At 45.7% G+C, this 15,208-nt stretch overlaps 1 protein-coding gene across 1 annotated transcript in view; it reads right to left on the reverse strand.

Annotated features, from left to right (window-relative positions):
- Positions 1-10,317: 10,317 nt before the first annotated feature.
- The window catches only part of LOC148136131 (beta-1,3-galactosyl-O-glycosyl-glycoprotein beta-1,6-N-acetylglucosaminyltransferase-like), a 36,215-nt gene continuing 31,324 nt past the window's right edge, over positions 10,318-15,208 (reverse strand). Inside the window, exon 3 of the mRNA XM_087984035.1 lies at positions 10,318-11,795. Within this exon, the coding sequence (XP_087840161.1) occupies positions 11,259-11,795 (537 nt within the window). The 3' untranslated portion in view covers positions 10,318-11,258. The remainder of the gene's footprint in view (positions 11,796-15,208) is intronic.

The raw sequence follows: 15,208 nt of genomic DNA on the forward strand, positions 1-15,208 counted from the left end.
TTGACTATCTGCGTGTTTTCATCAATCAGTGGATCTGTGGAGACACAGTATTTGTGAGGACAGCTCACTGGGAGCGGTGTTAAGCACAGGGTTCCATTTATGATGTGTATTGTTGAATTATTTGTTTGTCGAAAAGACGTGTGAGTTATGCTATTTGTAGAAAGAGGCATAGTGCTGTAAGTGCACAGTTTAACAGGACAAACACTGAGATCTGGAGTGTTGTGGTAGCAGCTGTCCCACAGAGGATCAAACAACTTTGTCAAATAGGACGTTTCGCATCTTGCCCTTTGTTGCTGTTATCCTTTGATGTTCCCTAAACGATAATGGTCTATGTGTAGATACTCCCATGTACATTTGCTTGGGATTGTTATTTCATTTTAGGCTATTAATTTGCGTAAGTACTTATTATTGCTATTATTATTTTGTTGGCACTGACATTTTACAGATAAGTGCCCGGATATATTTTTAGACCAATTCACAGTGAGGCCATAGTGTTACACCTTGATGCAGCAATCCATCAACTTTGTGAAGTCTCTGTAATTGGACCTTGTCCAGAGGCCTCACCACTGTGGAAATTGGTTGGTCCAAAAGGATTTTTCACAGGTGAAAGCCAAGTTGGTTTATGGTGAATGACGTGTGATTTAGGATATTTGATATTTTTGTGCTGCTCCAAGGCTCCAATTAGGATCAAGAACATTTGGCCCGACAGAGTGAAAGTCGGTGCTGCTGGTGTGTATTCCTGATGAAGAGCTAATGCTCAAAATGTTGATTCTCCTGCTCCTCGGATGCTGCCTGACCTGCTGTGCTTTTCAAGCACCACACTCTTCAATTTTAATCTCCAGCATCTGCAGTGCTTTCTCTCTGTTGTGCCCTCCAGTTGAACTGAAATACAACACTGAGAGACTCATGAGTTGGAAACTGTAAATGGATCATCAGTTGATTCATAGTCCATCAGCAGCACACTGCTAAAAGAATATGAATCATCTGTCAACTTTGATTTACAAGATTCTCTTTGCATCAAGGTATGGGACATCATTGCACCGATTGTCACATGGGATGTCTGTCCAAGCAGTGATGGTGATTCACACCGCAGAGGCAGATTTATATAGATATATAAATTCCACCCGTTATAATTGCTGTAGTACAAGTCAGTTCAAGATCTTGCTGGGCAATTTTAGCCAATCTACTTCTTAGAATTTTTATTGTATCTTCCTTGCATTCTGCGTGGTTGAAAAGGAGGTGAGTGGGAATGACTGCTCGCCTGTGTTCACTTTATGGGTAGTTGTTCATGACTAGAACCTTTTGCTGGTTGGGGATGGCTATTCAGGGAACTGACCTCACATAGGGCAGTTTAGTATGTTCAGCTCCTGTTTGGATGACAGTTCTGAGGTAGGGCCACTTAAATTGAAATTCACCTCTGATTTCTTTCCACCAATGCTGCCAGACCTGCTGAGCTTTTCCAGCAACTTTTGTTTTTGTTTTTGATTTACAACATCTGCAGTTTAGATTAGATTAGATTACATTACATTACAGTGTGGAAACAGGCCCTTCGGCCCAACAAGTCCACACTGACCCGCCGAAGTGCAACCCACCCATACCCCTACATGTATCCCTTACCTAACAGTACGGGCAATTTAGCATGGCCAATTCACCTGACCTGCACATCTTTGGACTGTGGGAGGAAACCGGAGCATCCGGAGGAAACCCACGCAGACACGGGGAGAATGTGCAAACTCCACACAGACAGTCGCCTGAGGCGGGAATTGAACCCAGGTCTCTGGCACTGTGAGGCAGCAGTGCTAACCACTGTGCCACCGTGCCGCCACTTTCAGTTCTTTCAGTTTTTATTTGTCATTTTTCATGTTATTTGAATCACTGTGTGAAAGTGAGGTGATTTATTGAAGATCACACTTAGGTGCTGAATAACCCCAGACTGCTTTGTGGTCATGGATGGTTGGAAAGTATATCAGGGTGGGAGTAAGGTAGTATTGAAGGGACTTGTTGTTGCCAGCTAACAATTGAAAGTTTATAAATGTTTGCAGTAACAACAACACTGAGCTGAACATTCCCCCAGTATATGTCAGGGCAGCTGCTGGCACAGCATGTTTTACATCAAGGGAATAATGCAGTGGATCAGACTTTTTGATGGAATAACAACCTGTTACTACAATTCCAAAAAAGTTCACTCGAAGAAAATGCTGTTGATGCTTGTGCAATGGCATGGGGTGTTCAGCAGCAGGTATCATTGTAAACAAGAGAGAGAGAAAGAGGGAATTAATCCCCAAAACAAAAGACACTCCATTGGACAGCGACACAGACACAGAGATTACTCACAAATATACAACACACTGATACATTCCCAGGCTGAAGCAAACCTCATGGGAGAGAGGGAATGTGAAGAACCATCAAGAGAGCTGGGACTAACTGGAATATGAGTATCACCACTTCAGTCTGTCCATGTCTTAACTTCTGTTTGTCCCTGTCTGACTTTTCCTCTTCTCTCTATCTGTGTCCTTTTGTCTGCCTCCCTCTTTCTATATCCCTCTCACTGTCCTTCTCTTTCTCTCTGTCTCCATCTTTCTCTTTCTCTTTCTCTCTTCCCTATCTCTCCCTCTGCCCTTCTCTCTCTCTCCCTTCCTGAGATTCTCTAGCACTTTCTGTCTCTGTTCTTCGCTTGCTCTCCTCCTCCTCGATCTCTCTATTCTCTGTCTGTTCTTGTTTCTTCAGCCCCATTCTTCCTCTCTTCTGTCTGTCATTTATTCCCTCTGTCTCTTTCTCTCACATTCTCTCTCACCCTGTCTTTTTCTCTTAGATCTGAAATTGCATCCTCCTATTCTGTTCCCATTGTACTCCGCTCCCAAATGTTTGCCCTTCCCCAATTATTTTGCCCTCCCAATTATATTCCTCACCAAATGTGTACCCTCACAAATATTTTGCTGTCCTCCATATCATGCTGAGCCCCACTTCCCAAGCGCAGAGATTAATGAGTTTGTCTGGACTAACTGGCCTGTAACTGACTGCTTTTGTGCACAGCAAGATCCCAGTCCCAGAATTATGGAAGCTTCACATCACATAGATAATCCTTTCAGCCCATCATGCCTCCCTACCACCACAACCACCAACAACCCCCCATCCTCCCCCCACACCTCCCATTAAATGATCCTGGTGCTATCCAGCTACTCAGGCCTTGCCCTGAAGGGCATTATTACTCCCCTACCTGGGGAGACCGCTCTTCCGCCCTGTCTCATACTCTGCCTCTTTGTCCTCTCACCCCTCCATCTCTCTCTCTCCGACAACAGCCCCTTCCCCCCTCAAGCCCCATCAAACCCTCCCCCTCACCCTGGCTCTCTCTCACCACCTCCTTGCTTCCCATTCCTCCGCTCAAGAACTCAGGGGCATGGCTACTCCACCTCCCATGGCAGACTCTCAACCCCTGGGCTGAAGGACATGGTGAGTATGTTCAGAGACTAACTGGTCTTTTGACTGCTGTAATGCACAGCAAGATTCCAGTCTGCAGCCACTCAATGAGAAAGGTACTTTATGCCCCTTCCACTCATTCCTCCACTCCCTGGCCCGGTTTGGACAACAGGTGAGGGTAAAACCTGGGAGCGACAGGGGAAATGTGTATCCTACTGCATTAACTGTACAGCAACTTGTGGCACTAAGTCCAAATCTTCCCAATCCCCCTTCCCAGGGTGAAAGAGGGAGAGAAAATGCTTTGAGAGAAAAAGAGAAGAACCAACAGACAGAGAATGAGATAGTGATAGTCAGAGGGAGGGAAGGAGAGAAAGAGAGTTCAAGGGAGGAAGAGATCGCAAGTGAAAATCCCAAGGACAGAAACAAGATGTCAGGCTAATAAAAGCAAGTATATTATCTCCATTCTTTATCTACCTTCAGAGACTGGTGTACATTCACCCCAAATCTCTCTAATTGTAAATGCTTCCCAGGGTCCTATTGTTCATCGTGTATTTCCTTGTCTTGTTTGTCCTGCCCACGTGCATTACATCATCTCACCTCATTACTGCTGTTTCCTCGATATGAAGGATTACTTTCTGTTTAGATATTTATTGTTAAGTTTCACCATTTTAACATGAAATTCAGTGGCAGTGCTATTACTGAGTCCTCTTTATCCATATTTTCTGGGAGTGAGGGACAACTGGGGGAGTATATGGGCCAAACACAGGCAAATGGAACTATTTAACAGTGAAAACTGAGTGGCATCGTCCAATTGGGCCGAAAAGCCTGTTTCCATGCTGTAGACCTCTAGGATTCCATAAAACCTTCACAATCACAGCTCCATCTCCCTCTGCTTGACAGTGACTATCACCCACACCCCAACGCTCACCAGCTGCTACTGAAATTTTCCACTGAATCTTGTTGAAACAAGGAAGACTCCACATCACTTCCTTTTTATTTCAGGAATTCCAGGAATTGCTTTTCTTGAGTCAGTGTAATGTCTCATGTGTTTTGCTTTATCCTTTATAGAGGTGAGAGAAATACACCACACTGTAATATCGAGTCCAAATAGTTGGCAACTTCTTGATCCTTTGATCACACAAATACTCAGACACCAGCCCTGCATTCTCTCAGTGCTCAGAGCAACCTCTTTCCATCTGAAATGAACTGAATACTCCATTATCTAAGAATGAAATAAATGAGTAATAACCAACCAATAAAGTTAAAATGACAGAATCATTTGTATTTTTCCAACTGAAATGCACACATTTTGAGATCAAACTGTAGCAGCTACACAGTAACAAATGGGTGTAAGTGGTGGGGGAGAGAGAATCAAATGAGCTGTTGCACACACAGACAGAGCTGTAGGAAACTAAGGTGTTGATATTTGGGGGAATAATGTAAATTGTGATGTAGTTGGACTGGGGGAACCTCACTGGACCTGTAATGCAGTGACCCAGAATACAAATACCAGCAATTGGCAGAATTTAATCTCAAATAATTAATCCATCTGGAATTGAAAGTTATTTTCATAGTCCCATTGCAGAACCAAACACCAATTGCTGTAAATACACATCTGCTTCACTCATGTCCTTCACTAAAGGGAATCTGGGAATCTTACCTGGTCTGGCCCAGAAGTGTTTTCAGAAGACATTAAAGAGTTCTGACTGATCATTAATGCATGGTTAAAGATGTATGTTTCAGACATGATTGAGCAATGAAAACAGGAATGCTATTCGGTTTCAGCTTCGACACTGAAATTGGCAACACACACAATGAACACAGTAAAGTACTTCTTCCTAACAACTGGTAGCAGGACAGACATGGTCTAGGTTGTTTTTACTGATTATTACATCACTTCACTCCTAAATGTTGATTGCCCTTTAAACACTACCTCAAAGACGTGCTTCAAATGGCAAGGACGGAGAACAGATTCTGACTGGGGAGTATCAGATTCGCAGTAGCAATACTGGGGACCAAATTCGTCAATTCGTGCGGAGATGGTCAACCAGATTAGACCTGAAACTCGCCTGAAGGGAACCAATAAGAGTGAACAACTTACTTGTGTCCCACTCCTCCAATAGATGGAGCCCAGAAAGAAAGAGAAGAGCAGTCTGGCAGACAAAGGGATGAATAATTGTGAGGCAGGGAGAAAGACAAGCTTACCATGGAGCTACAGGTGAAAATGGAGTTGGCTGTGCCTGAAGCAGCCCGTGTCATGACCAGGGCCTGGGTTGTGGAGGGTCGATGCAAACTTAGTGGGCCAAATGGTCTCTCTCTGCAGTGTAGGGATTCTATGATCTTTGCTGAAAATGTGTTGTTGGAAAAGTGCAGCACATCAGGCAGCATCCAAGGAGCAGGAGAATCGACGTTTCAGGCATAAGCCCGGCTTCCTGAAGAAGGTCTTATGCCCGAAACGTCGATTCTCCTGCTTCTTGGATGCTGCCTTACCTGCTTCGCTTTTCCAGCAACACATTTTCAGCTCTGATCTCCAGCATCTGCAGTCCTCACTTTCTCCTTCTCTGATCTTTGACAAGTTGAGTGACGATCACAGATAAGTACCTAATGAAATTAATCATTAAAGCAAACATTAAAAATTAGAGCTACACAAACCCTGTTAATTGAGCTAAATGTTGAACTGGGAACTGAACTGAACTGCATTGCCAAAGAATTCATCAATCTTGGAGAGTTGGCACAGGAAGATTACCAGGAGGGTACCAGAGCTGGAGAACTTTATTTAATTTGTTGGGCCGGCATTATTTTCCATCCCCAATTGCCTAGAAGGTAGTTAAAGATCAAGCACATTGCTGTGGGTCTGGAGTCACATGTGAGCCAGACCAGGTCAAATGGCAAATTTCCTAACCTAAAGCACATTAGTGTATCAAACTATGTTCACAACAATGATCTAATGGGGAAGACTCCTTCCTTTTCCCCTGAAATTGAATTCAATTCCCACCATCTGCCACTGTAGGATTGAAACTCATGTCCCCAGAACATTGACTCGATTTTTTTCTGCCCTTGCCCAGTCCCTTCCCACTTCCACCTGTGATTCCTCTGACACCTTACTTTGGTTCTGGATGTTGCCAGGTTTATAGTGTTGTCAATCACAGGGACCCTGTTTCCAAAACTCATTCAACTTCCACGACAGAATAATCATCTCAATCCTTGTGCTCCTCATGTTGTGGCTCAGACTGGGAACACTTCACAGTTCCCATCTTCATTTCCCGCAGTTTAACCTACACTGCTGTCCCACAGGGACAAATCACCTTTGGGTGTAGAAGGATGGACTGGGCAAGGAATGGGAATTTTAATCAGTCACTAAGTTAGCTTGGAAATATCTGCTGCACATTATATTCCATCAGCTAATTCCTTCCTCAGTCAGTGAAGTTGCCCATATATTTGGTCGTCCCCACAGCTTTTTCTCCCACCCACTGTAGATCTTTTCGGTGAACCTGGAAACATTACATTTGTTCCCTTCAGCTACTCATTGCTATCGATTGAAAGTGTCTGTGTCTTTAGCAGTGACCCTTCAGGCAGTCCCACTTGCTACTAACTCGGAGAAAGTGAGGACTGCAGATGCTGGAGACCAGAGTTGAAAAGTGTGGTGCTGGAAAAGCGCAGCAAGCCAGGCAGCATCTGAGGGGCAGAAGAATTAACGTTTCGGGCATAAGCCCTTCTTCAGGAATGAGGCTAGTGTGCCAAGCAGGCTGAGATAAAAGGGGGGCGGCGGGGGGGGAGGTGCTGGGAATACGATAGGTGGAAGGAGGTGAGGGTGAGGATGATAGGTCGGAAGGGGGTGGGGCGGAGAGGTCGGGAAGAAGATTGCAGGTCAAGAGGGCGGTGCTGAATCCGGGGTTTGGGACTGAGATAAGGTGCGGGGAGGGAAATGAGGAAGCTGGAGAAATCTACATTCATCCCGTGTGGTTGGAGGGTTCCTAGGCGAAAGATGAGGCGCTCTTCCTCCAGGTGTCATGTGGCCAGCATCTGGCGATAGAGAAGGCCAAGGGCCTGCATGTCCTTGGCAGAGTGTGAGGGGGAGTTAAAGTGTTCAGTCACGGGGTGGTTGGGTTGGTTGGTGCGGGTGTCCCAGAGGTGTTCCCTGAAACGTTCCACAAGTAGGCGGCCTGTCTCCCCAATGTAGAGGAGACCACATCGGGTGCACCAGATACAGTAAATGATGTGTGTGGAGGTGCAGGTGAATTTTCAACAGATATGGAAGGATCCATTGGCACCTTGGAGGGAGGTGAGGGGGGAGGTGTGGGCACAAGTTTTGCACTTCTTGTGGTTGCAAGGGAAGGTGCCGGGAGTGGAGGTTGGACTGGTGGGGGGTGTGGTCCTGACGAGGGAGTCGCAGAGGGAGTGGTCTCTCCGGAATGCTGATAGGGGTGGGGAGGGAAATATATCCCTGGTGGTGGGGTCTGTTTGGAGGTGGCGGAAATGACAGAGGATGATACGATGTATCCGGAGGTTGGTGGGGTGGAAGGTGAGGATCAGTGGGGTTCTGTCCTGGTGGTGATTGGAGGGGCGGGATTCAAGGGCGCAGGTGCGTGAAGTGGAGGAGGTGCGGTGGAGAGCATCGTCGACTACATCGGAGGGGAAATTGTGGTCTTTGAAGAAGGAGGCCATTTGGGCTCTTCGGGAGTGGAATTGGTCTTCCTGGGAGTAAGTGCGGCAGAAGCGAATGAATTGGGAGTATGGGATGGCGTTTTTACAGGGGGCAGGGTGGGAGGAGGTGTAATCTAGGTAGCTGTGGAGTCGGTCGGTGGGTTTGTAGTAAATGTCTGTGTTGAGTCGGTCGCCCGAGATAAAAATGGAAAGGTCTAGGAAGGGGAGGGAGGAGTCTGAGACGGTCCAGGTAAATTTGAGGCTGGGATGGTACTAGCTCACCAAGCTGGAAATGATCTTGTTTACTGCCCACCAGCTAGTCCTCCACCCTCCAGGACACAGCAAACACCGTGACATTCATGGTACAGTCTCTCTTAACATCGCAATGGTGTCATGAACCCGCAGAAAGCAGAGATGAGGGAGGGAGACAGAGAAATAAGATGCAAAGAGAGAGAGAGAGGAGAGAAATGGTGAGACAGAAGAGGAGAGACAGACACAATGTCTATGCCTATGAGGGAGAGAGAGCTGTGAGCGCTCACTGGGCTGAATACATCCCTAAATGATGAAACAAAATTCAGAGACAGATCTATAGTCAATGACAGTGTGGGGATGGCATTTCAAACCCATGGCCAAAGGAACAGTGATGGGAACAATGTCGAGGTGAGTTCTTCCTCTGTGCCTAACACCATTCTGTCTCTGTCCTGTGAGTGTTTGATGAGGATGGAGTGAGGGAGATTTACTCTTATCAATCCCAGGATTGTTCCTGCCCTCGATGTATACAGATGGCATTACATGTGGTATTACAGAGACAACATTTCTCTTTGTATATCTTCTGCTGTCATTGCCCTGTCAATTTTGGTGGGAGACAGATAAAATAGAGATGTCTGAGTCTTTGAAGTATGAAGCAAGCTCCATTAAACAATCCCTGGATGTTAGACTAACACGAGACATTCAAACACATAGGTCAGCTTCCGTCATTTGTATAGAAACCACCGCGAACCCCTCGATTAGATTCCGGTCTGAAACTCACTCCCTCATATTCTTTATACAAACCACCCTGAAACCCTCAGTTAGATGTGGACATCATTGCAGTGTTCTGATTTCTGTTCATTAAACAGCCATAATCATTCTCACTCAGTCCCATTTAGTTCCCATTTCTACAAGTAGATTCTATCTCATTTGTTTTCTTTTTGACTGTTTTCATTTCTATCTGCATCCAAATGACATCCAATGTCACTATTTCCGGTGTTAGTGTCTATAGTTAAAACATCTGACATCGCAATGTCCAGCATTACACTGTCCAGTGTCACAGTCTGATCTCACAGTATTTAGTGATAGTGTCCAGAGTGACAGTGTTGTAACCAGAGTGATAGTGTCATACAGGGAGTGACAATGTCCAGAGTTATTGTGTCTGGAGTTACGGTGTCCGGAGTGACACAGGAAAATGAAGCTGAACCAAAACCAGCCTCCCGATCACTGGATTTGCAACACAGTGACATTCAACCATTCAATGACCCTCAAAATCGTTCAATTGTTCCTAAACAGAATTTACAAATAACAGATCTTGGATATCAAGTTTATAACTTAATAAATTGTTAATTTCTGTTTATGTCACTTTAGCAGAACATAGATGATCATAAACCCATGCACCACTCCAATTCGCAGACAGTTAAGAGATAAACTTGTTCAGAAATTTTAATTTGCCAGTTGATAACAGTTTCAATGATCAATAGTAGGCCATCATGAAATCCTTTGATGCTGGGTTGTATTACAGGCACAAGAACTGTACACCATGTTTGAACTTAAAGTCACCAGTCAATGTGAACACATTCTGCAGACCTGTGGAGACTAACACTCATTCCCGAAGACTCACATTCTCATCTCTGACCTTTTGACAAGTTAACAACTGGGGAAATAACTAGACAAAGTCAAACCAAAAAGAACCAGACCAGTTCCAGCAGCTTCCAAAGAAGCACTTTCACCAAGCCCAAAATCCAGTCAGAGCGAGGTCACTCATGGTTTTTGCTTTTTTCTCACCATTCTCTGTGGTTACCTGCCTGGCAGCATTCCTCTTACTGACTGACCCATTCAATATCCATCCAGCTGTCAGTCCCTGAGCATAACGACATCTCAGTGCTGAAGCATCTGCTGTTTTCAGAGAGCAGTAATTCACCTGAATTACCTTTCCTGGCCAGATCCTAACAGCAAACATCAGTCTTTTGTCTCTCCAGTTTTTTTTTAAAGAAGAACTAGCCACTGTTCAAAGTTCAATTCTCAATTTGGACTCAGTTCCAAACCAAAATGAGAAAAATAAAAAAAATTGTGATGGTCACAACACTGGTCTTGCAGTGTCCAGCTGTACATGCCCACTCGTGCAGTGTTCCAGTAATGCAGTGCCCACTCATGCAGTGTTGAGTATTATTGGTGGATGTGTCACTGTGAGACTGGGCACAAACAACCCCATTGACCTGTGGCCAACCACTTCAACACAATGACACTTCCTGCACCACCAAATCCAAGCTATCCGACGACTGGAGGAAGAACACCTCATCTTCTGCCTTGGGACCCTCAACCACATAGCATCAACATTGACGTCACTAGTTTCCAAATCTCTCCTCTCCCCCCAACTCATCCCAGATCCAACCCTCCAAGTCGGCTCTCCCTTCTTGACCTGTCCATCTTCCTTCTTAACTATATGCTCGACCTTCCCCACCGAACAATCACAATCACACCCCAGCTGGATTTACTGAGCACCTTCCCAGCTACGTTCCCCAAAAGCCCCACCCTCACTCTATTTATCTCTCAACCCCCTTACTCCCCCACATTCCTGATGAAGGGCTTATACCTGAAACATCAGTTCTCTCCTGCTCCTGGGGTGCTGCCTGACCTGCTGTACTTTTCCAGCACCACACATTTTGACTCTCACAGTAACTAATGTTACAGTGCTAAGTCTCACAGTGCCCAGTGTTACAGTGGATAGTATTAAGGTATCCAATCTCCACAGTGTCCAACACTATAGTGCCCAGCCTCACACTGACGAGTGCTACAGTGGCCATGTTACAGCATGCAGTTTCACAGTGCCTGGCCTCCACAGCAGCCAGTGTTATAGTATACAATCTCACAGTGCCGAGTTTCACAGTGCCCAGTCTTTGTGTTTCCGATGTCTCACCCACCATCTCTACCACCATCACCGAGGTTTACTTTGTCCCAACCTCCAACACAGCCCCAGTTTTACCAAGTGTCCTGTTTCGGAGATATTCCTCCATGCACTGTACTGCCATGTTGTCCATGTTGGGGTCAAACTTATTTGCAAAGAAACATCTCTGACGGACCACCCAATGTAGATCTCCTGCCCCATACACACAAACCAAATGGCGATACTTTCCCGTGCAGGGAGGGTACAGGGCACCCCTCGCAACGTCACCAGCCTCAAAGGACCACTTTACTGCCCGGCCAAGTGTCCTGGTGGCTCCTTGGGTGTACGGGATGAAGCCGGGTACATTGGGCATTCTGTGCAGGGTAGCCCACACATGCTCGTCCGGGCTGTAGGTATCCTCCGACCACTTGAGGAAGGCCTGGATCTTGGCACTGTCAAACACATGGCCGACAAACTCTCTGGAGGCCAAGAAGTAGGCGCTGCCCACGAACATGGAGGTGCTGATGTTCGGCTGGTCTTTCAGTTGCGCCGTCAAGACGACTTGGTCGAGGGTATCGTGGTGGTATTGCCAACGTTTCTAAAAGGCAAGCGCAAGAGAAAGTGAGAGAGATGAGAAAGTAGAAATGATAGCTTTTCAACTTCGCCTGTGGCTTTTTCCCTCCCCAACTCCTCTGCACTCTCCTCGCCCCCAGCTCCAGCAAGATCCATGCACACTCCTTCTCTCAGTTACTCACCTTACAGTGGAGAATAAGGCCATTCAGCCCCTCAGGCCTTTCTCACTCCCATTGCCTAGTGCCAGTCACCTGCCAATTTCCCCATATTCCTGCCTCCCAAACCATCTCCCAATGTTCATTCGCTGAGCAAACATAAAACTTATCCTCAAGCTCTCCCAGTGGATCTGGCTTCAAAAATACACTTCAAACTGTGCCCTCTGGTCATAAAGGTTGAGAGCACCAGAAAAATAGATCCTTGAGCCCATTATGACTGCGCTGGCAAAACAGGCTCCTTGCTACTCCAGTCTCATTTTCCAGCACTGGGAAACATCACCTTTCATGCCTCACCAGTGCAATGGAGACACTTTCCTGTGGTCATCAACTCCTGGAGTGGGACTTGAACACAGAGCTTTTGCCTTAGAGAGAAGGACATGGTGTGCAGGGATATAGTTCTTTGAAAGTTGCATTGCAGATAGACAGGGTGGTGAAGTAGGTGTTTGATACCTTTACCTTCATTGGTCAGTGCATTGAATATAGGAGTTGGTATGTAATGTTGCAGCTGTAACAGAGATGGACAGAGCTCTGAAAGATAGTGGAATCAAGGATTATGGGGATAAGGCAGGAACAGGATACTGATTGTGGATGATTAACCATGTTCATAGTGAATGGTGGTGCTGGCTCGAAGGGCCGAATGGCCTACTCCTGCACGTATTGTCTATAAGTAGGAATATCTTTGACTATCTCTGATATGCCTTTGCCATTACCAAGTGTGATCTATTGTCTGTCGAGGACATTAGTGAGGCCATTTTTAAAATACTGCATACAATTCTGGTCGCCCTTCGAAAGAAAGGATGTTGTTAAACTTGAGAGGGTGCAGAAAAGATTTACCAGGATGTTGCCAAGATTGGAGGGTTTGAGCTACAGTAAGAGGTTGAATAGGCTAGGGCTATTTTCCCTGGAGTGTTGGATCCTGAGGGGTACCTTTACAGAAGTTCATAAAATCTGGAGGATCATGGATAGATGTTGAAATGATCAGCCGGATGATAGTACACTTCACACAACTTCCTTTTTCACATACATGCAAGATGACTCAACCAGCCGGGTCAAAGCCCACCCTTGCCTGGAGAGTCTGAAACAGGCAGTTGCAATCACACTTTTACACACAAATCGGCGTTCCCCTTTCACAAATTACATTTTGATTCCAAGCCTTAGCAACACAACTGATCAATCAGATCCTGATCTAGGTGCGTGACGTTTAGCATTAGATCATTGATCTTAAACTTCTACAACACCTGTTGAGTGTTGTTTCGGTCTTCCTGTCTTCTCACTTAACTGGAGCCAGTTTCAGTAAGCTAGCTCGCGTACGTACGTGCTTGGCTGCACTTTTCTGTTGCTGGTCAGAATTGTTTAGCTGACCTCCTTTTCTATTCTTGCCCCATTTTGATTCCTTCCACGTCAGCTGTATAGCCAAATGTCTTTTCCCGAGGGTGGGGGAGTCCAAAACTAGAAGCATAGGTATAAGGTAAGAGGGGAAAGACCTGAGGGGTTACTTTTTCATGCAATGGGTGATGTGTGCTTGGAATGAGCTATCAAGAGGTGGTGGAGGCAGCTGGTACAATGACAATATTTAAAAGGCATCTAGATGTGGACATGAATAGGAATAGGTTAGAGAGATATGTGCCAAAGGCTGGCAAATGGGACTCAGTCAGATCGAGATGACTGGTCAGCGCAGACCTGTTGAACTGAATGGTCTGTTCCATACTGTATGATGTTATGACTCCGTGCTCTCTGGTTATTGAGGTTTAGAGCACTAAAATAATAAGTTGCCCTTCAGCCCATCATGTCTGCACTGGTCAAAAAGACAAGCTCCGAGCTATTCTCATCCCATTTTGCAGCACTTGGCCCATACCCTTGAGTGTCTCACAATAGCAATGAAGACACCTTCCTATGGCCATCAGCTCCTGGAGTAGGACTTGAATCCAAAGCTCCTCCCTCAGAGTGAAGAACACCACACATTAGATTCTCTACAGTATGGAAACAGGCCATTTGGCCCAACACGTCCACACCAATCCTCTGAAGAGCAACCCATCCACACCCATTACCCTACCCGATATGAGCAATTTAGCACGACAAATTCACCTAACCTGCACATCTTTGAACTGTGGCAGGAAACCAGAACACATGGACGAAACCCACGCAGACGTGGGGAGAATGTGCAAACTCACACAGACAGTCGCCCAAGGCTGGAATCGAACCCAGGTCTTTGGCGCTGTGAGGCAACAGTGCTAACCACTGACCCACCGTGCCACCCCTTCCGCAAGACACGACACTTTATTCATATTGTGTCAAAAGATATCTTTTATCCTCGGTCCTTGTGGCATCATGCATGGGAGATATGGATCCTTGGTTACCAAGGGGAGGATAGATTATCGATGGTATGCAGGATGTAGATGGTGGAACAGGATCAAAAGGGTTAATGGCCTACTCTTGTTCCTTGTATGTATGGGAACAGATCTCTTTTTTTTAATCCAACTAATATCGGAACTTGCCATCATCTCATACGAATGTAGTTTAGGCTTCATTTCGGTTCAATTCCTCAGATCTCCCTACCATGCCTCTAACCGAAAATCTTACATCTGCATTCCATTGCATTTTTACAATCGGTGAACAGTGAAGTATATTTCCTTGTCTTCATTACCGAGTGCTCACCCTTTACCCATTGAATAAACCTCACCCCAATCTCCTTTGTTCCAATGGGGGCATCGTTGACCTTTCCAACTGAGCCATCCAACTTAAACCCTGGCAACATTCCGTGAAGTCACCTCTTCTCCCTGTCCTGAGGGCCCTCACATCATTTTATAGTCACCGGAAATGACCACAACAATCCAACTGAGGCTAAACCAATTTGACATGCAGCATAACTCAACCATTTATTGGCATCAATGCCTCTATTTATTAAGCCTTCTGCTTTTCTATCCTCTTACGGCCTCCTTCATCTTCTAATGTTGATGAATGTTTATTGCCAGATCCCTCTAATCCTGCGCACTCTTTACGATTGTGCCATTACATTTCTATTACCTCTCCACATCCTTCTCCCAAAACATATCACCTTACACTCTTCTGTATTCCCCTCTGACTGGATGCTGTCTGTTCACTGTGGTGACTCTGGACAATTCACATCATCCTCACCATTTGCCAATCCTTCAGGTTTATCATTGCCCCGAATATGGGCATTTTTCCACATACTCCAAGATTGATATAAGACCATAAGACATAG

The sequence above is a fragment of the Chiloscyllium plagiosum genome, unplaced genomic scaffold (assembly GCF_037043375.1).
Source record: "Chiloscyllium plagiosum isolate Xiang-an unplaced genomic scaffold, Cpla_swu_hap1 HiC_scaffold_47, whole genome shotgun sequence".
NCBI classification, from domain to species: Eukaryota; Metazoa; Chordata; class Chondrichthyes; order Orectolobiformes; family Hemiscylliidae; genus Chiloscyllium; species Chiloscyllium plagiosum.